The 26,680-nt window shown below is 54.8% G+C and overlaps 3 protein-coding genes and 1 long non-coding RNA gene across 12 annotated transcripts in view; 2 read left to right on the forward strand and 2 right to left on the reverse strand.

Moving 5' to 3' along the window:
- LOC114209737 (uncharacterized) overlaps positions 1-2,232 on the reverse strand; it is a 40,501-nt gene extending 38,269 nt beyond the window's left edge. Inside the window, exon 1 of the long non-coding RNA XR_003609391.2 lies at positions 1,733-2,232. This is a non-coding gene — a long non-coding RNA (uncharacterized LOC114209737). The remainder of the gene's footprint in view (positions 1-1,732) is intronic.
- On the forward strand, positions 1,869-14,270 carry HAAO (3-hydroxyanthranilate 3,4-dioxygenase). Its single transcript, XM_028103857.2, has 10 exons — positions 1,869-2,228; positions 5,576-5,654; positions 7,814-7,897; positions 8,209-8,315; positions 10,891-10,980; positions 11,294-11,337; positions 11,610-11,755; positions 13,412-13,480; positions 13,669-13,751; positions 13,860-14,270. The coding sequence occupies exons 1-10, from the start codon at positions 2,149-2,151 to the stop codon at positions 13,936-13,938; spliced, it is 861 nt and encodes a 286-aa protein (XP_027959658.1). The 5' UTR covers positions 1,869-2,148; the 3' UTR covers positions 13,939-14,270.
- A 31-nt stretch (positions 14,271-14,301) lies between these two features.
- On the forward strand, positions 14,302-18,190 carry OXER1 (oxoeicosanoid receptor 1). Its single transcript, XM_028103856.2, has 3 exons — positions 14,302-14,319; positions 14,825-14,903; positions 16,744-18,190. Exons 1-3 carry the CDS (start codon positions 14,302-14,304, stop codon positions 17,757-17,759), a joined length of 1,113 nt encoding a protein of 370 aa, XP_027959657.2. The 3' UTR covers positions 17,760-18,190.
- A 4,422-nt stretch (positions 18,191-22,612) lies between these two features.
- Positions 22,613-26,680, reverse strand: part of KANSL3 (KAT8 regulatory NSL complex subunit 3) — a 43,292-nt gene continuing 39,224 nt past the window's right edge. For all 9 annotated transcript variants that reach the window (XM_088026552.1, XM_028103878.2, XM_028103886.2 and 6 more), the window contains one exon: positions 22,613-25,151. In XM_088026552.1, the coding sequence (XP_087882678.1) occupies positions 25,131-25,151 (21 nt within the window). In that variant the 3' untranslated portion in view covers positions 22,613-25,130. The remainder of the gene's footprint in view (positions 25,152-26,680) is intronic.

The following is a 26,680-nucleotide window of genomic DNA, read 5'->3' on the forward strand; positions in this document are numbered from 1 at the left end:
GCTCCTGTGTGCAGAGAGCAGAGGTGGCTACTGCAAGGAGGTAAGGTCTAGAAAATGGAAAAAGCCCACAGCTCCACATGTAGGAGGATTCCAGCCGGCTGTGACTAGACAATGCCAAAACACTGGGATAAAATGGGAACTGTCATTTTTCTGAATACTGGAGTCAAAAGGTGCCCAACACTCAAACCAGGAGGACTGCCAATTGCACAAATGTGATTTTTTTATCTAAATGGTACAAGCGAGAGGGTATAGTTGACAGTGACCAGACAGCAGATTATTTAGCCTGTGTTTAGGGTTCTTTTGGATAATTCAGACCCCGAACATTCTACTTGTGGTCTCAATGATTCAGGTTATTTGACTGCATACATTAAAATACAGGGTAGGGGCACCTGGGTGGCTCAGTCGTTAAGCGTCTGCCTTTGGCTCAGGTCATGATCCCAGGGTCCTGGGATCGAGCCCCCGCATGGGGCTCCCTGCTCAGTGGGAAGCCTGCTTCTCCCTCTCCCACTCCCCCTGTAAAATAAAATAAAATACAGGGTAACTGTCCTTTCCTTTGTACTATGTAACAGAACATGTGTTCTGTGAATTCATTCATGCCTTTATCCGCCCACCTACCCATCCATCCAGGTAACAAACACCCAAAACAAACCTAACCTATCAGGGATCCTTGTTGCTTCACCAGTCGCTGTTTACCTCTCCTCTGGATTACTTACAGAGACAAAGAATATGGTTTGAGTTCTTTGGGTGCCAAGCAATATTCCAGAAAGAAATGCTCAGCAAAAAAGTTCTAAGTAATAACTAAAAAGAAAACGAAGGGCTGGCGAAAGGAGGGTTAGAGATGGGGATGGAGAGGAAACAGGAGGGTCCTCCCAGCAGAGGTGGGTGGCAATCTTCTCGCCTCTCTGACTGGGTTCTGATTTGCGCAGGGTTGAGGGGGGCGGGTCTGTGTGTGGGAAGGTGCTGAGAAAACCAGCCCACCCCAGGCTGCAGGGAAGGGGCAGGCGGGGGGGCTGGGAGGGCAGGAGCTGGAGGAGCTGAATTTCTTAAACTCTGTACAGTCTGGATTCCCGCGTCAGAGCCTGAGCTGTTTTCCTTCTCCCCACCCCAGCCTCCAATACACGCACATTTTTCCTAAAAATTCTGAGTCCGGAAGGAAGAGAAGAAAACAGGGGTCGGGTTGTCTTGCCCTCCTCCTCGTCCCCACCCGGTTCTCCGATTTCACAGTCGCCCCCCACCCCACCCCACCCCCGCCGCCCCCAGGGTAACCGGGCTGGAAGCCTGGGCACAGGTTTGTCCGCCCACCCCACCCCGGAACCCCGAGATTCCCGAGGGCTGGGACTCCGAGTGCCCGGTTCTTCGTCGGTAAAACTCTCACGAAAGTATCGTGTGACTTGAGTATGTCCCTAAGACACGTCAGGAGCTCAGACAGTGCCGGGCGCTTCGTCGGTGCTCTGTCTGCCGCGGGCAAATGTAGGCGAGGGCCAGGGCCCGTGGCGTGCTCGGTCCCCTCCCCGCTCGCCGCCCTCACCCAGCCTGAGGCCGAGCCAGGCGAGCGGTACTCGCTAAACCTGGGGACTCCGGCCTGACCGCTGTCCTCGTCCGCGGATGGGGACTGACAGCCATCGGGGGCCTATGGTGGCGGCTGTGCAACCCTGGGATGGCTGTGTAGGCATTCCCATTTCTCAGATGAGAAACCGAGGCTTCCGTCCAGGGCCAGCACCTCCGTACTCACGTGCTCGGATTTCCAAACCCGCCTTCCTCCCATCGCAGTCTGTCTTCCGGGGCCTCCGCGGGGTCCAGGCGCAAAGTTTGGGGACAGGGGACCGCGCACGCTCTCGGGGAGCCCCGGCACGTGAGGGGGGCTGAGCCCGAACCCGGCGGAAAGCAGGGGCGCCCCCACCCGGCGCCCGCTTCCTCAGCGGAGACCGCGGGGCTGGGCAGGGACAGCCCGGGGCGGTGCGGGGGACGGGCGGCCCGGGACCAAAGTCTGGCAAGGGCTACCGTCGTGGGGGCGGTGCGGGGGGCATTGCCCCGCCCTTTGGCCCCCCGGTCGCCGATTCGCTAGGCGGCCAATGGGTGGCTGGGCGGATCCGCACCCCTCGGACACCCGCCGGGGCACTTGGCTCCAGAGTGGGCTCCTGGGCTGCCATGGCGCGTCCCGTGAAGGTGAAGACTTGGTTGGAAGAGAACCGAGCCTCCTTCCTGCCCCCGGTCTGCAACAAGCTCCTGTGAGTCCCAGGCACGCCGCCCTCCTCCTGCCCTCTGCCCCCACCTCCCCTCCCCGGTCCGCACCCCTCATCCCTCACCCTCCAGCCCCCAGCTCCTTGACCCAGGAGCCTGCAGAAAGGGGCTGCCACCCTCTTGTGCCTTGGGCGGGGGAGGGGGAGGGGGAGGGCAGGCTGTTCCGGGTTCCCCCACCCTCATCTGTTCCTCTTCCTGATGACTGCCCTGGAGATTGTGACCTTGACTTCTGAAGATGGCTGGGTGACTGAGACTAGGAGAGATGCAGATGGCAGGTCACCGCCCTGTCCCCAGGGCTTAGAAATAGCTCTCCAACCCCCCAGTGACAGAAATCTGGGGAGGGTGGTTTTTCTGATGCCCCAGAACTGCAGTAGAACCTGCAGCCAGAGGGTCAAGGGAAGGATCAGCTCCTGTAGGAGGATCTTGATTTCATGCTCTCCCCAGGGTCCTCCTTGCAGGCATACACACTCCCACCAGGCCGTCCCTGGCCACCTCTGCCCACAGCACCCAGCAGGGCCGGTGGTGGTCCGCAGCGGTCTTTCTCCAGCAGACCTGGGCCCTCCCCTGTGGCCCCTTCACCTCCCTCCCCTGCCCTGGGCCCCATGGCCGGGCCTGGTGTGCTCCCCAGCTCCTGGCTCACATTGCCAGGTCTGCAGAACACCCCCAACGGCCTGGCACCCCAAACCACACAGCTGCATTGGCACACCTTGACAAGCCAGAGGCCGTGCCCAGTGTTGTTACACCCCCTCACCTAGTCCTCACACTAGCTGCTTGAGGTGGGATTCTAATGAGTGACTCTCCCAGTGTCCCACAGCTAGTATGGGCCCTGGTCCAGACTCCAGCCCACGGAAGAGCTTGACTCCCAAGTCCACACTCTTGGTCACGGTGTAGCGCCACCACCGGCTCACAGCCAACCGCCCCCCACCCCCACTCCAGAGCCTCGTGTCTTCTACCACTGTTGTGGCCCTCACTCCTTTCCTCCACTTCATCCCTGTGCACCCCCCAGGGTGCCCCAACAGTGTCTCGCATCTCTCTGCTCCTCTCCAGCCCTCTGGCCACGGCTCTGGGGCCACCCTTGTCGCCTCCAGCCTGAGTGGTGCAGGCTGCCCCTGCCTCCAGGCACCCCCCACCCAGGCCTCCGGCTCCGCCCCAGTATCACCATCACAAAGTGCAGGCCCTGCCTTTATTCGTTCAGCAGGTGTTCACTGAGCACTCAGTATATGCCAGGCATTGTTCTGGGCACACCAGTTGCAACCGACAACAAACGGACGGTCACTTCCTTGGGGCGCTGACATTCGGGTGAGAGGAAGCGACCAATACGTACAAACAGACAAGGGGTAGAGGCAGGCAGGCATAATGGGCCACAGGGTGGGACAGAGCTGTGGCCCCCCCACCCTGTGTTGGCTGAGGCTGTCAGGGAGAGTCTGCCCCAGGCCTCTCCTAGCTCCTGGTGGCTTGGTGGTGACCTTGGCCTTCCTCGGCTGCTGCTGCCTCACCGTGATCTCTGTCCTCATCATCACAGGGCACTCTCCCCATCCGTGTGTCTGTGTCTAAATTCCCCCCTCCTTTTTTTAAAAAAAGATTTTATTTATTATTTGACAGAGAGTGAGAGAGAGAACATAAGTGGTGGGGGGTGGCGGGGAGAAGCAGACTCTCTTTTGAGCAGGGAGCCCAATGCGGGGCTCGATCCCAGGACCCCAGGATCATGACCTGAGCCGAAGGCAGATGCTTACTGACTGGGCCACCCAGGCACCCCTAAATTTCCCCTTTATTTAATAAGGATTAGGGGCTCAGCCTACTCTAGTGTGACCTCACTGTGGCTTAACCAGTTACATCTGCAATGACCCTATTTCCAAATTGGGTCACATTCCTAGGTCTGGGGGTAGGACTTCAACATATGAATTTGGGGGTGAGGGGGCCATATGACACTGCGGTGGGGAGGGGTGAGGCAGAGGAGGGGTATGATCTGGCTGATGGGTGGAAATAGTTCTTGAGTGGGCTCGTTCCATAGGTATCTAAATTAGATTCCAGTAAAGTTGATTTAAAAAAAAAAAACTGATTTAAAAAAAAAAATGGAGGAGCACAGCCATACTGAGATTTAAAAAAAAAACTGGGGCTCCTGGGTGGCTCAGTCTTAGTTAAGCGTCTGCCTTCAGCTCAGGTCATGATCCCAGGGTCCTGGCATCGAGCCCCGCATTGGGCTCCCTGCTCAGCGGGGAGCCTGCTTCTTCCTCCTCTCCTTCTGCACCTCCCCACTGCTCATTCTCTCTCTCAAATAAATAAAATCTTAAAAACAAAACAAAACAAAACAAAACATAATGTTAAGTGAAAGAAGCCAGACACAAAAGGCCATATGTTGCTCGACGGGAAGCCTGCTTCTCCCTCTCCCAGTACCCCCTGCTTGTGTTCCCTCTCTCACTGTCTCTTTCTCTGTCAAATAAATGAATAAAATCTTTAAAAACAAACAAACAAACAAACAAACTTTGAGGCGCCTGACTGGCTTAGTTGGAAGAGCATGTAACTCTTGATCTCAGGGTCTTGAGTTCGAGCCCCACATTGGGCGCAGAGATTACTTAAATAAAACTTAAAAAAAAAACAAAACTTTCCTAGGCTCCCTGGCACCCTTCAGGCCAAGACCAAACTCCTTGGCTGAGCTCTTGAAGCCTGGGGTGACCTCCTTCCGCCTTCTCACCATTGCTCCCCAAGACCACTCCCACTCCCACACCACCAGGACCCCCAGTGCTTCCAGGCTCAGGGGCTCTGCATCCAGCTTTCCCCTCCACTTCCTTCCCCAAGTGTCTCACAGCTTCAAGCCCGCAGTTTGCGGGGAGCAGAGAGTCTCACGGTCAGACAGCTTGGGAGAGGTGGTTAGATAAAGGTCATCTTACTCCTCCGCTGCCTCTAGCCCAGGAAGTGGTGCCTGCAGTTTGCTCTCCTGTAACTAGAGATCTTGAACAAGGCCCGGGATCCTGGTTGATGAAGCGGTAGATCTGCCACCACCATGCTCCCCACTACTAGGTCAGAGGATGTCGGGGACACACACACAAATCCCCTGAGACACAGATACAGAAAGACGCAGGTACACATATAGTCTCAGGCACGCGCACACACACACACACACACACACACACACACACTTGCAGGAGCACAGCCATACTGAGATGAGAAGGGAGGGGGACAAATGTCAGAGACTACAGGGACAGTGTTATAGAAACAGCCTTGTCACCTCTCTCAGGTGTACCCAGGCTCCTTCCAGGCCCCCCACGGGCCCCTGCACCCCTCCTGTCCTGTCCCACAAGCTGGTTCAGGACCTCCTCCCCCTCGTCCATTGCAGGCACCAGGAGCAGCTCAAAGTCATGTTCGTCGGGGGCCCCAACGTCAGGAAAGACTACCACATCGAGGAGGGTGAGGAGGTAAGCCTGCTACTGCCCCCTTCTTTAATAGCCCTGGAGGAGGGGGACAATTCCCAAGCAAGAGCCAGAGCCAGTGGACAGGAGGTGTGGGGGGGTGGTCAGCTGGCTGATGGATGAAGGGGGTGCTACTGAAATCCCAGGGCAGAGCAGCTGCCTGCAAGTTGTGGGCACACAGTGATAGCGCCATCCTCCAGCTCTGCTGCGGGAGCCCCAGGAAAGAGCCCAGGCTCTGTGGGTGTGAGAGGGCAGCTCAGGCCGCTGGGCGTCACCCCCTGGCCATCCATGTGCCAGGTGCGATGCCCTGGTCCCCTCCCCCTCGAATCTGAATATGGAAGACTGGCCTCCCAAATGAGACCCAGATGCCGACAGGGACCTGAGTGCTCCACTCTGGTCCCGGGAGCTGAGTTCTCTGGAAAGGGTTGGAGATGGGAGGTCCCCTCATCTGGAGGGCCCAAGACATATGAGTTCCTGGGGGCTGTTTAACGGAGGGGGAGGGGGGAATTTGTACCGAATCCCCTTTTGTACCTTGACTTTTGAACTGTGTTTCTGTACTACTACCTACCCCAAGATAAATAAACAAAAGTAGAATTCAAAAGAAAAAGACGGGCCCCCTGAAGGAGGGACATGGGTGGGTTTCCAGCTTTCAGGGTCTCTGGTGACAAAAGAACAGTAGAGGGAACCAAGAACCATCATCGTGGGGGGTCCTGACGCAGGGGTTCAAGGTCCAGAGTCCAGCTTGGTCACCAGCCTCCACCCCCACCCCTGGCCTCCCAGCCACAGCCAGGGCCTGGAGGGAGCACAGGGGAATCACTCACTCGACAAATATTTACAGAGCACCGAGCGCGTCGGGCGGGCAGGGGAGTGAGGACCCTGGACCAGCAAGGAAAAGCCTCACAGAGCAGGCCAGCTGACCCCTTACCTCTCCCGGCCACCCACTTCTCACCACACCTCACGGGAGGCCGCTTTCCTCTGTGGCAAAAATCAGCAGGAATATCCAAAGCTGCCGAGAGAAGACAGGGAGACAGGGTTGGATTGGGAGTGGCCACCACGCCGTGTGGGAGACTAGACGGGTTGTGTGTCTCTCTGCTTGCCTCAGTCAGCCTTAGGCCCCTCCACTTGCCTTCCCAAGGTTTCCACTCTGTTACCCTGGTGTCAGTACCGACCTTTCCTCTCTCACTCCCTCTTGCCTTCCCTTGGCCCCGACTGCCTCTGCCCCACACCCCACTTTTGGGCCTCCCCAAGCTGCTCTGGTAGTGTGGATGGGTGTCCACTGAGGGGTCCAGGCCAAGCCGTGACTCAGCTGAGTGGCTGACGGATGAGAGGGCTGACCTGAGTAGGCGGCCCCTCTCAGAAAGGACACTCAGGTGGCTGGGAGGAATTTGGCTAGAAGTGGGTGTGTGCCAGCTTGTTCTCGTCCTGGGGCCGGGGAGAGTACCAGCCACAGGCCCTGGGAGGCCACAGGGCTGAGGGTCAGCATCCTCTCTGTGCCTGCCCGTCCTTCCCCAGGCTGTGCATAGGAGTTGTCCACGTTCCTCCCTGGTGAGAGAAAAGGCATCACTGAGCCAAATTGTCATCCTCGCTGAGCTCGGGCTTCTGCAACAGCCCTCGGGTTCCCCAGCTCCACCACCCACCACACAATACTCCCTTTACCCGACTCCTTCTCTTGGGGTGCACAGATGCGAGGGGACCTGGGCTGGGAGTCAGCCAGACTTGGGCTGAAGGCTCTTCTTCTTACTACCGTGGGATCTCAGGCAGGTAACATCATGCCACCTCTCTGAGCCTGTTTCTATGCAGCACATGGGGACACTGGCCCCTGCCTGCGGGAAGGAGTCAATGTGTATAGAGTGTGCATGTGCACAGAGCTGGGGGCAGAGAAGAGGCTTCATACACACTGGCTCTCTGGACTGCCCCCACCCCTGTAAGGCCTTGCAGGCCAGACTTGGTTTAACATCCGCCTGAGCTGGTACAGTTCGTCTTGTGGCCCCAGCACTCCGGTCTGTAGCATGTGTCAGAGGAGACTGGGGCCTCAGAGCAGGAGTGACAGAACTGCTTATACAGGCCTTCAGGAAATTTCTCAGGTGTCCGTGTCAGAACTCAGGCCAAGGACCTAGAAGAGGGAGGGGGCAGGGGCTGAGCCTGTCTGCCCTCCTATCCCACAGGTGTTTTACCAGCTAGAGGGCGACATGGTTCTCCAAGTCCTGGAGCGAGGGAAACACCGGGCCGTGACCATTCGGCAGGGAGAGGTGAGTCAGGGACCCAGGGCATGGGAAGGTGAAGGACCAAAGTGCAGGAACCCATGGTCCACTCGTGCTGGCTTTGGTTGGAGTGTGTCCTCCCTGGCTTGTCCTGCCTCCCTTCCTGGCCCTTGGGCACTTCCTCCTGTGAGCTGCCCATCCTCAGCAAGGCCTGACATTTCCTCCGCTTCCGGGCTAGAGGCTAGCAGAGCGGGGGCTGCCGGACCCTGTGGGCCAGCTGGGGAGGCCAGGACACTGCGGGCACCCAGGTCCCTGGAAGGGATTGCAGGCTTGCTAGCACCTTGTCTCCACCACTGCAGATATTCCTCCTGCCCGCTGGGGTACCCCACTCTCCACAGAGGTTTGCCAACACCATGGGACTGGTCATTGAACGGAGGCGGCTGAAAACGGAGCTAGATGGGCTCAGGTAAATGGGCCTTGTCCGGACATCCGGGGCAGAGACAGGGGGCAAGCCACCGCAAGTGTGGACTTTACAGATAAGAAGACTGGGCACAGGGAAGTTGAGTTTGCTAGAAGGCAGCCAAGCTGGCATTGTAGAGAAATAGGAAGTGAGGGTCAGGATGGTCTAGATAGGAGTGTGAGTCAGCACCGAGGACGGGACAAACACCGGTGCCACGTGGGGGGCGGCGACTCTTTCCAGAGCTGAGTTCCCAGTGGGCTCCAATCTGTCACCCACTTATTATCTGCTGCAGCCTGTGGCTCCGAGGGACACAGATTTTTCCAAAAGCTAAACTATTTTTTGTATTTTTTAATAAAATTAAAATTTCTCAACAAGTTCCTGAGATCAGGATACTTTGCCCCCATCTCCTGTTACAATGGATTATTTTTTAATGCTTGCCCTTTTTGAAATCAGCGAAGTCATACACATTCAGTCTTGAAGTCAGGAAAAGTAAAAGAAAGCAAATAAAGTTAAAACTATGTCAGGGAGAGGGAAAATGTTATGGAATGCGAATGACATCTCAATAAAATGAAATGAACAATAATAAAGAGAAAACCAAAAAAACCCTGTCATGTTACCATCTAACAAAGCTGTTAACCTTCCATCTTGCCTCTTTTCTATGCATATCTACACCTCACAGCACTGTAGTCTTAGCAAGCATGGGGTTGAACTTTGCTTTTTTTCACTTAAAAATCTCCTGAGCATTCCTTATACTATTCAATGCTTTTCAAAAACACAATGATAATACTAACCTACTGTTGTAGAAACAGATGTCTGGCCTTCAATTCCAAAAGAAATCTTTCCTATGGGGCTTTATGAAGGGAGTTTTTAGTGACAGTGGACAGTGTCCTCAATAACACTTTTTTTTTAAAGATTTTATTTATTCATTTGAGACAGAGAGAATGAGAGAGAGAGAGCACATGAGAGGGGGGAGGGTCAGAGGGAGAAGCAGACTCCCCGCTGAGCGGGAAGCCCGATGCGGGACTCGATCCAGGGACTCCAGGATCATGACCTGAGCCGAAGGCAGTCGCTTAACTAACTGAGCCACCCAGGCGCCCAATAACACTTTTTTTAATCTTATTTTTTTATTTATTAGTTTATTTATTTTAGAGAGAGAGAGCTTGCACATGTGCATGCGGGGGAAGAGGCAGAGGGAGAAGGAGAGAGACAGACTCCATGCCTAGCACGGAGTCAAATGCAGGGCTCAATCTCATGACCCTGAGATCATGACCTGAGCCAAAATCAAGAGTCCATTGATTTAGCTGGGTGGCTGAGCCACCCAGGCACCCCGTCCTCAGTAACATTTTTACAGCAAACTCAATAACAGATTTCATCTGGCTGCTTTTGACTTTTTTTAAGACTATTTTTAAATAATCTCTACACCCAATATGGGGCTCAAACTCACAACCCCGAGATCAAGAGTTTCAGGCTCTACTGACTGAGCCAGCTAGGCGCCCCTGGCTGCTTTTGACCTTTAATAAAAGCCAGGGATTTGGTGCCTGCGTGGCCCAGTTGGTTAAGTGTCTGCCTTCAGTTCAGGTCACGACCCCGGAGTTCTGGGATCAAGCCCCGCATTGGGCTCCCTGCTAAGTGGGGAGTCTGCTTCTTCCTCTGCTTCTCCCTCTCCCTCTGCTCCTCCCCCTCTCACTCTCTTTCAAATGGAAAAATAAAATCTTAAAAAAAAAAAAAAAGCCAGGGACTCAACTTTAAAAATGCCGCTCTGAAGGCAAGCTTTCTGGTGTCCAGCTCCGTCCCGGGATAGAACTTAGGATGAGCTGTGTGTCTATAAACCATGTCCCATAAGCAGGACCACTTCTCTTTTTCGGGAGAACCTGAAAAGGACAAAGCGGGCCTGGTCCTGGGAGCTGAGCCTGAGGATTAGACATTCAGTCAACAAAAGAGCTGCACACACCAGGGGCCTGAGGCCCGAGCTCACTGAGCCGGGCTGGGGCTTGGGTGGGCTTCAGAGAGTCTCGGAGAGACTGTGTGTACACGCACGTGGACTTTCCTCCGGAGAAGAGGCCCAGCCCTTTGCTCCAATTCTCAAAGGCATCCATGACCCCTGAAGGAGCAGGACAGCTCATCTGGGGGGTATCTTCTGCATGTTGGTTCCGTAAGTTTCCTTGTGCAGGCCCTGTCAGCTTCAGCTTCCTCTCTGGGAAAATGAAGACACTTGTTACTGATTTTTTGTCTGTGTTTCTAAGACTGTCTCGAGTCCGTCCAGCACCTGCCACTCACAGGCTGTGTAATCTCTGCCACGTTACCCAGCTTCTCCGAGCCTCAGAGTTTTATCCACTTTGTAAATGGTTGTTTGGGGAACCAGGAATGCTAATGAGGTCGATAATAGCCCCCTGACTTTGGGGCACATAGTGCTTCTGGGAGAGCCAGGGGTGGGTGAGTGAGCGTTGGACACTAGGTTGCGCTAACGGGGTGAAGTGGCGGCCAACTCTGTGGGGCTAGCCAGGCTCCAGACTTCCACAAGCAGAGCCGCCCAGAGGCTACCCAGGTGGGGAGCTGGGTTACCTGTCCTTTGCTCTGGCAGGTACTACATGGGTGACACCACGGACGTCCTGTTTGAGAAGTGGTTCTACTGCAAGGACCTTGGCACACAGTTGGCCCCCATCATCCAGGAGTGAGCCCCAGCCCAGTCCCTGCCCCTTGCTCTCTGAGGCCCCCTGCTCTGGCTGGGGAGGACAGATCCACCCAGCAGTGCCCACCACACTGGAGCCAGCGTGCCTGGGATGTGGGGGGAAAGTCTGCCCCTCCCAGGGTGGGAGGGCCTGGGCTGGAAGGGAGGGGAGGGTGGCCCTCCATCGAGTTGTGTAGGGCCCCATGAGAGTGTGGGCTCCTGCACCTAAGAGCGTATGAGTGTGTGTACCTGTGTGTCCCTGGCCGCTCATTCGGGAATGCTGGCCACTCGTACTCCTCCGCATTTCTCCCTGCAGGTTCTTCAGCTCTGAGCAGCACAAAACAGGAAAGCCCATCCCTGGTGAGCCCCCCGGGGAACCGCCTTTCTCCCTCCCTCTCTGCTTTCCCAGAGTAGAATGGGTCTTGGTCCAGAGTACAGTCTCCTTTTGAGTTCTCTGCCCAGTACTCAAGGTACGAGACAATGGCACCAAATAATGTCCCCCACGTGGCTGCTTGGTGCTCGAGCTGGATCCAGAGCCTATCCTGGTGATTCGGAGCTGGGAGCCCTGGGCCTGCTGGGGCTCTGGGCGGGCCAGGCCAGAGGCCACTGACATAGCTATGCTGTGGGCGCAGACCAGCTGCTCCAGGAACCGCCATTCCCCCTGAGCACACGATCTGTCATGGAGCCCATGTCCCTGGAGGCCTGGCTGGATGGCCACCGCAGACAGCTGCAGGCAGGCACACCCCTCAGCCTGTTTGGGGACACCTATGAGACACAGGTAATGAGGCCCTGGGCCACCCAGGGCATCTACCCAGCAGCCCTAGGAGATGGGAACTAATCACCCACACATGCGCACGTGCACACACACACACACACACACACAGAGTTTCAGAGGTTATGACACAAACAGAGGTCTTCCTGTTTCCTCCCTGAGGAGTGGAGTCTATGTGGTCTCAAGCAGTCTTTCTTTGCCTTCAGAGTAGGGGGTTGCCCCATACACTGACCGATTCCTGGGGGTCTAGAGTTATCCTTCTACTAGGAATTCCTGAACTTTTGGCCAGTCTCAGCCTGGGGACCCGGAAGGAGGAGAGGTGCCTGGGGGTGAGGGTTGGGTGGAGAGGTGCACGGAGAGAGACCCACCCAAACAAAGTTGGCCTTCTTTCATTCAGCATTTGTTGAATGCCTATGATGTTTCAGGCTTTGGTAGGAGAAAAAGAGTCACTTCCTCAAAGAGTGTATGGTCTGATAAACAGACAAGTTAATCAACAATTACCACAATCAGGTGGTATGTTATTTGGTAAAGAAGATTCAGGAAGCCATAGGACAATGAAGGAGGAACCCAGGCTGGGAGGGAAGTCAGGGAAGACTTCTTAGAGGAGGTGACGTGTAAGCTGCATTTTAAAGCAAATATAGGAGTTTGCAAAAGGAAGAAAGGGAGGCTGAGAGAGCATTCCAGGTAAGGGAAAAGCATGGGTAAAGGCATGGAAGCTTGCAATAGCCTGGCACTGCAAGTAGCTGAAGTTGGCAGGAGCCAGGGCAGGGGAGTGGGGGCAGGAAGCACCATGGCTGGATGGCAGGAGTAGCAGGCAGTGCCCAGGTCCTGACAGGTCTCCTGGGCTGGACAAGGTACAAGGCTTGGGCTTGCTTGTCCTTTACAGTTTGCCATGGGCGCATACGTTGCAGTTTGAATCAGACACCCTCGTGGAGGGATGCTCCCTGGGTACACACCTGCCCTGAAAGTTCTGGCCTGCAGACACCTGAGCTTACACAGGGCCGTGAAAACAGGGGCACGCCACAAAGCCCCTCCCAGCCCAACACGGCAATAGCATTCGGCATCGAGCTGGCCTCCCAGTGCTGCCTTCTGCCACGTGCACACGCCTGTTCCCACCTGCTTCAGTTTATGCCAACAGATATCTACTGAGTCCCGCTCTGGGCCAGCAGGAGCGAGGCCTGCACAGTCGCTGCTGGGCTGATGCAGGTCAAAAAGCCTCGTCCCCTCCCATCTCCCTCCTCCTCCTCAGGCCAGAATCCCATGGAAGAAGGCAGGTGGGCACTCTTTGGGGAGCTGTGTGTGTGATACACGAGTCCACGCTAAGCCGTGCACACATGAGTGTGTGTGTCCCGAGCGTGCCCCTGGCAGTCATGCCTTCATATGGGTCAGCAGTCGTGGGCATGGGCGGCCGAGGCATCCGATGCACATGTGCGTGTGAAGGGCAGGCAGGCGTGGTCCTGGACGGCGGGCAGCACTGCTCAGCAGGGAGGCAGCAGGGAGGCTCACGGCCTGGCAGCCTTCCCCTCCAAGTCCTGGTCTTGGCCCTACACATGAAGATAAGGCTGTGCCTGGTGCTGCAGGCCTAGCGTCTGGGGGGCAGGTTCAAGGCCATCTCCTGTGTGGGGCAGAAGCACCAGAAAGATGTATGTCGCTTCCTGCCAGGTGATCGTCCATGGACAAGGCAGTAGCGAAGGCCCGAGACAGGACGTGGATGTGTGGCTGTGGCAGTTGGCAAGTGGGGCCCCTGACAGAGGGTGGCACATCCTCCTGCCCATGGGGACCAGGTTGCTCCTGGGCCTTGGACACCCAGAGCCTGGAGTGGCTCCCAGGACCTCCTTGCCAAGGCAGACTCAGGGACCCCTGGACAGGTGTTGAGGCCCAACGGCCTCCATTCCCATTCTCCTGCTCCTCTTTCCCAGGAGGGCTCCTCTGTGGTGACAGTGGGGCAACAGCACCTGAGCCTGGCCCCGGATGACAGCCTTCTGGTGCCAGCCGGGGACGCGTGAGTGCACGGGAGGACTTTCCCCCCGCCAAGCTGTGGGACCACCCTCCTTCCCCTGGGATCCTCAAGGCCCACCTGTCTGACCCCAGCCCACCTGTGTCTCCACAGGTACACCTGGGAGCAAGGGCAGGGCTCTGTGGCCCTGGCTGTGACCCAGGACCCCGCCCGCAAGAAGCCCCTGGGCTGATCCTCTGGGTGCAGCCCGAAACAGTGCCTCCCTCCCCCACATAACTCCCCTGCCGGCTCTGCTTCTGGATGTACCACTGCTGAGCCACTCTGTGTCCCCGGAACTGGGCCCTCGACATCGCCATCCACCCTCCTGTCCTCTCGGCCGAGATGCCAGGCTCTTGGGGGGATGGTGGTGCCCCTTCTCCTCTAACAGCCCTCTGTCCACTGCCCTGCACGGTCTGCTCCTTGATGGAGGCCAGACTACCTCTCCATTCCTCTGTCCCCACAGGCCCAGGGCAGCACCTGCCTGCTACCCAGAGGGCCCTCAATAAAGGCTTCCTGGTGGACAAACGCCTGTATGTCTGCATGCACACGGGCTGTCATGGATGGCCGACCCCCTGTACTCCTGTGACTCGTGTGTGTGTGTGTGTGTGTGTGTGTGTGTGTGTGTGTGTGTGTGTGTGTGTCTGGTGTGTTGGGGGCACCAGGTGCATGTAGATGTGTGGACAGTCTGTTAGTGGGCGTCCCTACTCGTAAAGGGGCTCTCTTCACTGTGTGTGTGTGGCCCATCCATTCTCGCTCCTGTGCTCGTCCTGGGGACAGGGTTCATATCGTCCCTCTGCCTCTTGAATCTTTCCCGCTTACACTTTTTACATGACTTTTAAAAAATAGCGTCTGTTGGGTTTTTTCTCCCCAGTAACAAGTGATGTATACTAATCATAGAAAACAAAAATACTTAAAAAGCCAAGATCCACCACTCAGAATTAACCACGGTTAGCAGATGAAGATCACAATAACGCTCCCCCCCCTGCTACGTACAGGCGCCGTGTCCAAAGACTCAGAAGGCTCCTGGGTGCTCTGCGGAGTCCAGGAGTGCTGGGAACCCTAGAAGCAGCCGTGGGTAGAGACAAAACCCAGAACCTACAGCGGAGACCAGAGCCCGGTTTCCTGGGACTTCAGTGAGAAGTCCAGAAGGGGTTGCAGGTGGGGGTAATCAAAGTGGGGTCTGGATGGAACAGGTCCCTGGTTAGGGTCAAAGCTTCCTCTGGAAAACGTGGACTCTAACCCCTGCCTTCCCCCACTGCGGCCCACTGTTTTGATTCGCTCCACCATCTGTTTTGAAAGTAGATGGGAACCTGGCTTTGCTGAAAGGGTTTCCACCCCAGGGCCTGTGCCCACCTCTCTACCCCTAAGGCTTTCCTCTCCCACCAGCCAAGAAGAAACACTGGCAGCCTCCCCCACAAACTCACACAGTCCAGGAGGTGAAGCCAGAGGCTAGTCCAAACGTGGGCCACAGCAGGGTATTGCTCTGATCCCCCAGGAGAGAACACGGGGAATGTCCCGCAGAGGCCCCCCCTGCACAGGGCCAGGCGGCCAGGAGAAGACGAGCTTGTCCCTAGTGCCCAGGACAGACCTAACCTGAGAAAATAACAAAAATGAGATCTTCTGTTTTTCTGAACATTGGCTCCGTGCTAGGGAGTTCCCTGAGAGGTTTGGCAAACAAGCGGCTGTTTCCAAACAAGGCCTGTCTGCATTCAAAGCTCAGGCTGGTGGTCTCACCATCCAGCACCCTGGGGTCACAGCCTCTTACGGCCTGTCTCCCTCAGCCTTGGCCAGATGAGAGCCCAGGACAGAGGTGAGAGAGGCCTGGAGGTTCTGAGAAAGAGAGGCCAATGGCCACTGTGTCTGAAGCCCCGAGGCCTAGGCAGAGTTGGCACGCACGCACCCTGCTGACCGTAGCCAGCCGGCAAGGGCGGGTGTCAGGTCCTGCAGCCCGGAGCTGCAGGCTCCCTCGGCACTGTCCCACGTCAGGAGGAGTCCAAGGCCCCAGGGGCTCCTGAGAACACCACGCAGTAGAGGAGCAGGAAAACCTTGCCTGAAGACAGCCCGGAATCTACTGCCCTGTCTGTGGTGAATGCTGGGTGCAGATGGAGTGGGGCGGACAGTGGACAGGGTATCTTGAAGGCTCTGAGGATTGTTCTGTCTGGGGGAGGAGCCCAGTTTCTACTGGCAGGGGAGCTCTCTGCGTGTGGGAGGTATTTCGTGGGGTACATGGACTTTGGACCATCGGGAATTGGGGATGGCAGGGCACAAACAGGCTTATGCCACAAGGCCATGAGCACGTGGTTAAGGTATTGGCTGGAATCCCCACCTCCCTCTCCGGGGACAACGTCCTGTTAGCTCCACACTCCCTGCTTCCAGAGCTAGTGGGGGCAGGGAGGCAGCCACCCAGTCTGTACAAGGGGGTTTACAGGGTGGCCTGCATGACCCTGAGAGCTATGGGTTGCCAGGACCAGCTCCGGCCTTCGGGCAAGCAAACGTCTGAGCCCTCGGCGCTGTGGACACTCTTCCCCTCCTCACCCCAGCTGGGCCTTCCTCCCACTTCAGGTTCTCCCTGGGCCTCCGTCTCACCCCTGCCAAGCCCTGCTCTCCTCCTGTGCCAGGGGCAGCCCAGACTCCCCCCACTCCCTTCAGAGACCTCGCAGCCAGGTCACTCAGTGTGGGGGTAGGGAGAGGGGCGGGAGGGCTGCAGGGTTCCCCTTTGGCTGGGTGTTTCTCAGTGGCTGCAAGGATGCTGATAAAAACCCCAGGATATTGAGTCATCATGGTGACTAGCTGGTAGTGAGCATCATTCCACTCTGCCCTGAACACTCTTGCAGGGGTAGAAAGCTCGAAGGGGTAGAAAGGGGTAGAAAGCTGGAAACTTCTCTCATGGAATCTCATAACCTGAGCTCTTCCTCTCCCCTCCTTTCTCTCCCTCCCTCTGCTCTCCCTGCCTCCCTCCCCACCTCCCTCCCTCCCTTCCTCTCCTCCTCTTCTTCAGCCTTCACCACAGACTTGGGGACCACCAGAGAGGCCACGGTTTCCTGCTTCCCAGCCTTCTCCCCCACCGTGTCTGCCCTCCTAGCGCCGATCTTGGGTATGGAGTTCGTCCTGGGCCTGGTGGGGAACAGCTTGGCGCTCTTCATCTTCTGCTTCCACACGCGGCCCTGGACGTCAAACACGGTTTTCCTGGTCAGCCTGGTCATTGCCGACTTTCTCCTGATCATCAACCTGCCCCTTCGCGTGGACTACTACTTCCTGCAGGAGCACTGGCGCTTTGGGGCCACCGCCTGCAAGCTCAACCTCTTCATGCTGTCCACCAACCGCTCGGCCAGTGTGGTCTTCCTCACGGCTGTTGCACTCAACCGCTACCTGAAGGTGGTGCGGCCCCACCACGTGCTGAGCCGGGCCTCCGTGTGGGCGGCCGCCAGGGTGGCCGGGGGGCTCTGGGCCAGCATCCTGCTCCTCAACGGGCACCTGCTCCTGGCTGCCTATACCGACGGCTCCTGCCTCAGTTACCAGCTGAGCGCGAGGTCCTCGGCCTCACTCCACTGGCACCAGGCCCTGTTCATGCTGGAATTCTTCCTGCCGCTGGCCCTCATCCTCTTTGCCATTGTGAGCATTGGGCTCACGATCCGGCGCCGCAGCCTGGGGGGGCAGGCGGGCCCGCAGAGGGCCGTGCGTATGCTGGCCACGGTGGTGGCCGTCTACACCGTCTGCTTCTTGCCCAGCATCGTCTTCGGCATGGCTTCCATGGTGGCCTTCCGCCTGCATGCCTGCCACGCCCTCGACCTCTGCACACAGCTCTTCCACGGCTCCCTGGCCATTACTTACCTCAACAGTGTCCTGGACCCCGTGCTCTACTGCTTCTCGAGCCCCAACTTCCTCCACCAGGTCCAGGCCCTGCTGGGCCTCAGCCAGGGCTGCAAGGGCCCAGCCAGTGACGAGAGCTCCTACCAGCCCTCCAACCCGGCGCCGGAGGCCTCTGGGAAGGCGCAGGCTGCAGAGAAGCTGTAGGTGGAGGTCTCGCTGGAGGGCCCGCTCAAGTAAGGAGGCCCCTCCCGAGACTGGGGGTTCACAGGGCCGCAGGAGGAAGGACGGCCGGGCTCTGACCTGGAGGGAAAATGTTGCCAGCACAGGGTGCCTCAACCAGCAGGACATCTGCAGGAGCCAGGTGGGTGGCAGGGGAAGGAAAGGGTCTTGACCTTACACAGCAGTGTGTCCCAGATGACATCCCCAGAGCACAGGAAAGAGCCCGACGGCAGGTGGAGACAGGCAGGGGCTGTGACAGCTCCCCTCCAGACAAAGGGCCACCCAGCAGCCCAGTCCAGGAGCCAGAATGTGAGGACTGAGAGCACAAGTCTTGCTTTGGAGATTGGACAGCCACATTTTCTGTCATCTCTAACTTGTCCCTTTCAATGCTAATAAACTTCCTTTTGAAAATGCAAGTTTGCCTCAGCTGTTCTAAGGAAAACCCAATAAATGTCTTCAGGCCCATCTGGCCCTGGGGTCAATGGGGTTCAAAGCGAGTGCCCCAAGAGGAAGGGAAACACTGGGGACAGAGTGAGGAAGCCACCCAGGGCACCATCCTTCCATATTGCTCCTGGAGGACGGCAGTATCCTTCTAGGCAGAATGCTTCTCCGGGTCATAGGAAGGGCAGCTCCTCTGGAGCCCTGGGAGACCCCTGTTCCTCTCTGGCCTTCAGCTCCCCTTCTGCAGTCTTTGAGTTCTTGCCCAGCGCACCAAGGATTCAGCGCTGCCCTCCATCCAGGTCAGGCTCCTGGCTCAGCTTGGGCTTCCTCCCACGGCTTTCCTCAGCCCCAAGTACCCTTCCCCGGCTTTGGAACCTGGGGTGACAGTAACCTAAGCAGGCCAGGACCCCAGCTAAGGGCAGGAGCCTGAGTCACAGGGCTGGCTCATAGTGCTCTGCCAGGACCAAAGCCATCTTGCCTACCTCTATTCCTTTGCTCTGCTCAGTATGCCTGTGGTCAGTGTCAAACCCTCTGGGTTAACCCATCTGTTGTCCCCCAGGCACAAGGTGTATACCTGGCATGAATTTGGGGGTTTTTTTGGAGGGGAGGGCGGGGGGCAGAGGGGTCGTGGTTAACCCTTCTGTCCACAGGGGAAGTCACTGACTAGTAGCTGCTTTTAGGACAAATTCCTAAAATACTTGTGCAGACCCAATCTGCATTTTCTACTCCAATCTCCTAACTTTTGGAAAACAAGAAGTTTTCTAATCTAGGTTGGGGGAGGGTGAGGCAGAGCCTTCAAGTCTTTTCAAAGGGCTACTTAGAGGTCAGTAAGGTCCCGAACGTGCACCACCTGAACCCCACGTGCCCCCAACCCTGGCCACCTCAGGAGAATGAGCACATATGTCCCCCCCACTGGCAGGACAGAAGAGGCTGGAACTGGTTCTCCACTTACCATCTCAGCCACAGGCCTCCAGACCTCAGGTACAGGGTCTGATGAGGGCACCAAGTCCCCTCTCCCCAATTCCCTTTGGAGTTTTAATCCAAGTCCAACCCTCTCATATCACAGACAGGGACACTCTCCCTCTGGTACAAGTCCTCAGGAATGGAGGCCAAAGCCTAGGAGTCACCCGTGCCCCGGGAGGGAGGCACCCAGGAGCAATGCGGATGTTGGGGTGGGAGATGGAGAACATGTCACATGGAGGGAGGTGCCCTGGGGGACAACAGGTTGGATGGATACTGGACCCCATCTCCCTGGTGTGTCACCAGCCTGCTTTCTTTTTCTGAAAACTCCCCAGCTGCTCTCAAAGCAAGGGTGTGCTGCCTGGGCCCCTGCAAGGGGCTTCCTCATGCCTTTCTGCCCTCCATGACCCCTTGCTCCATACCTCCCTTCTTGTTGCTAACTCTTTGACCCTCGTAGAGCCACTCCTAGGGACTCCCCACTTCTCCACCCTCTGCCATGGGGAGGAGCAGGCCAAGTCTGGGCCAGCCCAACCTCAGCCTGAGATTTGTAACTGCCAAGTCAGACTGGAGACTTGGGACTGAGCACATTCTCATGGAGCCTCACCCCCAGGGCGCAAACATGCACTGTGTGCTGAACGCCAGGCACCTTCCATCTGGTACCATCTCTTCCCGCGTTTGTGGGCCAGGGTGGCTCTATGGGCAAGTGGGGCTCCGTGTGCCATTTCCTCCGTCTTCTCTTCACTGGCCCCTTCTCATCTACTGCACCATCCTGTCCACCCACCTTCTCAGCACCTGGGCTCACTTGCCCTGCCCCCATTCCCCCAAATGGTTCCCATGGCTTCTGTGCAGTGCTATCTCTCCCCTTGAGGAGCCCTAGAGTAGACACCAGCCACAGTTTGGGTCCACTCCTGACCTGCCCGGTATCCTCCTTGCCCCCTCCCTGACAAGCTGGGCCACCCTGCCCTTCACAAAGCCCTCTCTACAGGGAGTCTGGATGTCCCTCACGGGAGAGAAGCAGGGACTCAGGCTGCCTCCACATTCGCCCTGCATGGGAGGCCTTCCTGGTCCTGACGTTGGTCCTGACATAGTTCTCCATCTGTGAAATGGGAACAGTGATTCTGGCTCTCACCCGGCTCCAGGGCTTGGAGATCGGAACAACTGAGATGCCAGAGCGCTTAGTGAGGAAGGTCGTTTTTACATGGTGAGGGAGGGGAAGACGGACTGAGAAGGAATGGAAGAGGAAAGGAAGGCAAACTGTGATGAAGTGTAGGGTTTCCTACAGGTGGGGGTGGGGGCGGCACCCATGGTGGTATGCGGTGAGTTGGAGGCAGGATGAGTAAAGACCCCATCTCCTACATTTGGGTTCCAAACATCATTTTGGTCCCCTGGGTGAGCTGCACCATTTCGTGTGAATTTGGAGCAGGGCTTTCTCTTCTTTCTCCTAATATCCCCTGAGACAGCAAATGGCATCCATTAGTTTACTCTGGGGACTTCTGTGCCGGGGGAGAGCAGGAAAGGCTGGGCTAACGGCCCATAGCCACTCATCATCAGCATTTACCAGGCTCCCACCCGGTAAGCCACACACTAAGCTACAGAGGCCGATGATCGGACTCTGACCTTGACCCCTCCAGGCCAAGCCTGGGAGAAGCTTGATCTACAAGTGGACCAAATGCAACCCAAGCCAGTGTAATCCAAGGTTTTGGACGTAGCAATGCATAGCTGGGGGCACAGAAGAGCTAACTGCCTAGTGTTAGTGAAGTGATGCATGCAATCTCAATCCTGGAGGATGAGGAAAGTAGCAGAGGGAACAGCATCTCTGGCACAGGGCACAGCACTGTGAGAAGAGCTGGCATGTAGGGAAGGCTGAGGTCGCTGAAGCGAGAGAGGAGGCGGCCTAGGCACAAAGTTAGGAACAGGCAGGAAGGCAGGGCGAGCCAACTAGGCTCACAACATTCAGAATGTGCCCCAAAAGACAGGGACTGCCCATCCACAGAGGGCTCCACAGCTGCAAAGTCCTGTGGTGGCAGGATCAAAACCAGCCCCTAGCAGGTGCACGGCAGTTGAGGTCCCAAGGCAAGTAGCAGAATCTGTCAGGCTCCCTGTTAAGAATGTCTATTGAAAAAGTATGATGCCAGACACCTGGGTGGCTGTTGGTTAAGCGTCTGCCTTCCTCTCAGGAGTCCCACATCGGGCTCCCTACTCAGCGGGGAGTCTGCTCTCTCTCCCTCTGCCCTTTCCCCCCTGCTCATTCCCTCTCTCCCTAATAAATAAAAAGAAAAAGAGTATGAGGCCTTTAGAACTAATGGTGGTGAATGGTTTCTGCTTCTTGCATCCATTGATCCTGACGAAAACATATGCTTTAGAGATAAAAAGGTAATGAAACCTTTTTCATAAGGGGTGCTGTGGGCAGAGAGGAGGGCATGTGTGACAGGTAAGAGAGAGTATCTTGAAAAAAAAAAAACAACTATGTTTTGCTATGACCCCGTTCCTATACTCCTGAAATTTGAGACCGTTATCATTTGAACAATCTAACCTTCGTCTCTCACCTCATCTGACTCCCCCCAAGTCAGTGAAACCAGAGTTGGAAGGGAAAGAATGCACCCAGTCTCTCCAAAGGATAGTATCAAGATGAGCTCACATGCACTAGGACACGCCAAGTAGTCTACCAGAACTATGGCCTCCACCCACAGAGGGTCCCAATTCCAAGTAGTCTACCAGAACTATGGCCTCCACCCACAGAGGGTCCCAATTCCAAGTAGTCTACCAGAACTATGGCCACCCACAGAAGGTCCCAATTTCAAGGAGTCTACCAGAACTATGGCCTCCACCCACAGAGGGTCCCAATTCCAAGTAGTCTACCAGAACTATGGCCTCCACCCACAGAGGGCCCCAATGCTAAATGGAGGGATCTGGAATTCAAGGACAGGAAGGAGGTCCTTGTGGATACAAGTTCACAAATAATCTGGACATGGGAATTCATTCATCTCTAAGTCTTTATTTATTGGAGCAGGTAGAAAAAGTACAGGATGTGCAAGGGATTTCAGCCTCTCAGGACCAAGGGCAAGGGACCCCACCAGGGCTGCAGCAATCACTTCAGGCTTGCTGGGAACTGAACGCGCAAGGGTCTCGCGAAGGCTTTCATCTCACCTCCTGGGTAACGCTCACTCCCGTGTCCCATCTCAGAACCCCAGCACAATGCAGAGAACGGACAGTGGCAGCAGACTGCCTGGTTCTAGTCCTACCTCTGCCGCTTCCCTCTCTGACTTCTCAGTGCCTCCGTTTCCTCGCCTGTAAAGAGGGAATTTCAGTATCCACCTCATGGCACCAGGCACCAGCAAGATGATCACCGGCATTACCACAGTATCTTAGCTTTTATTTCCTGTGCCACTTCACCAAGTGGCTATCAGAATAAACGAGAGAAGTCAGTTTAAAACAAGTTGAAGAAATCCAAAGTTGCTTTTATTTTGTTTCTTTTTACAGCTAATGTAAGAACAGAACCGTGACAGTGGCTCAGCTTTATAACCCACCCAGCCCAAGACTGTTCTGGTTGTGGGGCCAAGAACAAGCAGATCTTCCTCTCTCAGTGACCTCTTAAAGCACAAGGACATCTTCCATAGGGCATCAACATGCACCTGTCATGTTGAATGTCAAGAATTTAGCTAAAGCCTTCCTGATCCTTCTACATTCTCAGCCGGTAGTATTGCCTTCTGAGGTTATGGACTCCAGTCTGATACGTGATAGGTAGAGGAAAGCTTCCTTTTGCATTTCGAGAAGAGCGGGTGCAGAAGTGTGGAGTTGAAGAACATGACTCTGTGGACTTCAACCACTTCCCCCTTTAGTCTGTCCCTCCAAGGTGAGGAAGAGTCCGTGTTCTCACAACTCCCCTTTTCAGGTTTGGCTTTCTTCAAGGTGTACAACCCAAGCCTCAGGAAATTATCCATGGGAAGCATACTAGGGTTTGCACAAACACAGGACAATCCATTAGTTTTTCCCTTGGCCCCAGCATACACTGGGCCAGCATCTTTCAGGAGCAACCACTCCAGCACTGTCTAAGCTGTACTCCTAAGTCATGAGTGGGTTGTTCAGGACCCCCTGCCTGTCCTCAATGATTCCTAAAAGCTTCATATAGTCTCACACAGTCTTACTGTCCTGGGGTCTATTGGTGTATAATCCTACCTGTAGTTACCAAACCCCTGACCTATGGATGCCTCTTTCAGATTTCATATCTTCCTCAAACTTACTAAATGAATTCCAAAAGCAGTTACCTACAAGCTATTTCAAGAACGAAGCCTAATTTTGTGCAAATCACTGCTGAGACCAGCTCTGCAGGAAGTCAGGGAGGGAGGGCCTGGCGTTCAAGATACTCTCTCTTACCTATCACACATGCCCCCCTCTCTGCCCACAGCACCCCTTTCTGCCTTGTTTCAGACTCCTACACACTAGGTACTCCCTCCTGGCTGCCAGTCAGACTGGCAAGTGAGGCTCCTGGACTAAAGACAGGTAGCCTGGTTTGGATATATGCTGCATGGGTCAAGATCCTGGACCATGGCCACAGCACACTGTGCACCCTCCTGCCTACAGATACTGAACAGTCAGCATCACCTCTGGGTTGCTCTATTTATTGTCACCTTGGCAGGAAACATTCTAGAGTATGGAAGGGCAGGGACGTGATCTGGAGGGCAGGTATGACGTCAAATCTAAAACTACCTTGGCACACAAGTATTGTGAAGACATAAGGGCGGGCTCAAAGCTCCATCTCCAGTGATCACTTCTCCAGAGCTCAGGCTGGTACCAAGAGCCCCGCAGAGTAAGAGTCAATACCAATAACTTTCCCAATTCTAAGCAAGAAGACAAGAAGTTGCATGGAATGGAAATAGAAACACTAAAGCATGGCCTTCATAATGTTGATGCCTAAGCTTCTTGGGTCACCAAGATCTTAACTTAGCTGGTTATCCCTGTTTCACCTCCACACACTGGAGATGGACATTTCAGGGGTTGGGCTTTCTCCCCTGTGACTTGGCAAATTCTTCTCATCTCCATGTCGAATCAACAGTTCCTTAGGTAATAGGTGCAAAGCTTCATGCCCCAATCATTTTCTCCACAGGACTTACTAGAACATCCTTCAAACCACTTCATTTGTTCCATTCCTCTTCTTTGGCCTTTCTGGATTTTCTGGATACAGGAACTGCCCGAAGCAGGATGAAAAAAGGAAAGGGGCCAGATTTCACCTCCTGGCAACAGCTGCTTCCCGCCATCTACAGTGGCCAAAGGGAATGAAAGATGACAGCCCAGTCCTCTTTACCCTATCATGGGTTTGGACTTAAAGAGTTCCCAGGTCTCAGCAGGCTACTCATTGTCTAATATGGTTCTTAAGAGGGAGGAGTTGCATGGGACACGTTCTCCCATGGCTGCTCAGTGAAAGCAACAGTGATGTCCAAAACCAGCCCTCTGGCACTGCACAACTGTCGATGGGCCGGGATGATCCCGGGGCCTCAGCAAAGGGCTCTCAATCCTAACTCCCTAATAAGCCCCAGACCGTATGGACGTCTCCTCCCAACTTGGCATGGGGGCAGCACAGACTTCCAAAAGGAACTCCTTTATTAAATGCAGTGAGCAGTCCAACACAGCTACTTGGGTCAGTCACAGTTAATGCTGGAGAAGAAATGCCTCTGATCCATGTACAGCCAGATCTGCTGAGGAACATGGGGATGCCAGGAACCAGACCCATAGATGCCACAGGACAACGTTCCCCTTGCTGGTGCACCATATCACCTAATCTAATGGTTTCATGAGACCCAGAGGCCCATTCTGAAAACAGCTGGCAGGGAGGCAAAAATGGCAATCTTAAGAGGTCTTCAGACAAGTGGACAGCTCAGCAGGATAGCACGTGTGCCCAGGGCTCACCGCATGGCAGCCATCACCAACCCGGTAAAGAAGATATAGCACTTGGCATCTTCAGGGTGCTGGAGGCAGGCGCTATGGCAGGACAGGGAGTGAGCAAGAGTTAAAAATTTGCCAGGTTAACATACCCAACCCTCTGACCCCATCACCCCAACTCCTGAGAATTTATTCCAAAGAAGTAATTCTCGATAGGGGAAAAAGCTGGATGTACAAGGGCATGTGTTCTAGCAGCCAAATGGTTACGAGAATGTGGACTCTGCAGTCAGAGACCCACCTCTACCACTTTATAGGGCAAGTGATGAATGCTCTCTGAGCCTCCTTTTCCCCATCTGTAAAACACACTGACAGCCCCTACTCTCCAGAGATGTTGTGAGATTAAACGAGACAATCTGCATTAAATACCTCGAGTACAAGGAGTTCAACTACAAAGGTTAGCTCTTATTATTATGCATAAGGGCAGGAAGAGAATGCAGGGAAAAGGAAAGCCTAAATTGCTAAGGGTGACAGAGTTGAAGTTTTCCATGACTATTCTGACAATACAGGTTTTTAGGTCTTACTCATTTTCAGTAATGGAGGATGGATGCCACCAACTGTTGAGCCTTGCAGCTTAGGAAGAAAAAAGCAAGGCAGAAAGAGTCGGCCTTTTTTCACCAGGGGTTTCCCTACTTTTCTAGATTTCACCTTTGGAAAACTCCTAAGAGGTCTCTGAGAATGCAGAAAATGGGGGAAGGCAGAAGGCACAGGAGAGCACGTATGAAGAAGGGTTTGACAATCAAAACTTAAAAGGATCTGCCTACCTTTGCTCACCCTGCCCAAAGGCAAGGCTGTGTAAAGAGGATTACTCTGTCCTGATTAGGAATACAACTGAGTGAGTGAGTCTGCTCTCCCAGGGGCCCCTGCGAGGGTTGCAGGGATGCCCCCTGGCTGGGCAGACGACTGGGCAGACCACAGTGTGTGTCAGAGAGGAGGCAATGAGTATGTGACCACAGGCAACAAGTCCATTGGTGCAGGGCACAACACAGTCTCTGTCTCTCCTCTTCCTCTGACAGCTTTTCAGCTGTAAAGAGTACATATGAGTCCAGTTCCGTAAAAGAAACACACAGTAAATATTCATCAGTGCCAGAAACAGAACAGATAATTAAGTACTTGGACAGACCTTAGAGAAGTCTAGCCAGTGTTTACAATCTTTTTCTTTTTCATTCTATCCATAAACATCATGAGTATGTAACCCAAAACTAAAAAAGGATTATTTTTTCCAATGTAAACACCATTATCACAGATAAAAAAGTTAACAATTCCTTAATACGGCAATTACCCAGTGTTTGTATTTCCAACTGTCTCATAAACATCATAAATGGGTGGTTTGTTTCTCAACATTTAAAAATTCAACTTCCCAAAGTGACTGGCTGGCTCAGTTGGTAGAGCATGCAACTTTTGATCTCGGGATTGTGAATTCGAGCCCCACATTGGGTGTAGAGATTACTTAAAAATAAAATCTTAATAAAAATAAAAATAAATGTTCAGCTTCCCAAAGTCTTGAGGAGATTCTGAGACAGCCCCTAATCAATCCTACACAATAATCACTAACTTAGGCCAACCTCCTC

This window comes from Eumetopias jubatus, unplaced genomic scaffold, assembly GCF_037043125.1.
Source record: "Eumetopias jubatus isolate StellerSeaLion01/CBP00866 unplaced genomic scaffold, mEumJub1_p1.0 scaffold_9, whole genome shotgun sequence".
NCBI lineage: Eukaryota > Metazoa > Chordata > Mammalia > Carnivora > Otariidae > Eumetopias > Eumetopias jubatus.

Bases quoted from the DNA above. Each gene is read 5' to 3' on its own strand.
- OXER1 (XM_028103856.2), top strand. The intron at 14,904-16,743 runs GTGGGGGTAATC...CCTCTTCTTCAG, and splicing joins AAGTCCAGAAGGGGTTGCAG to CCTTCACCACAGACTTGGGG.
- HAAO (XM_028103857.2), top strand. From the start codon at position 2,149: ATGGCGCGTCCCGTGAAGGTGAAGACTTGGTTGGAAGAGAACCGAGCC. The intron at 11,756-13,411 runs GTAATGAGGCCC...GCTTCCTGCCAG, and splicing joins GGGACACCTATGAGACACAG to GTGATCGTCCATGGACAAGG. The intron at 13,481-13,668 runs GCAAGTGGGGCC...CCTCTTTCCCAG, and splicing joins ATGTGTGGCTGTGGCAGTTG to GAGGGCTCCTCTGTGGTGAC.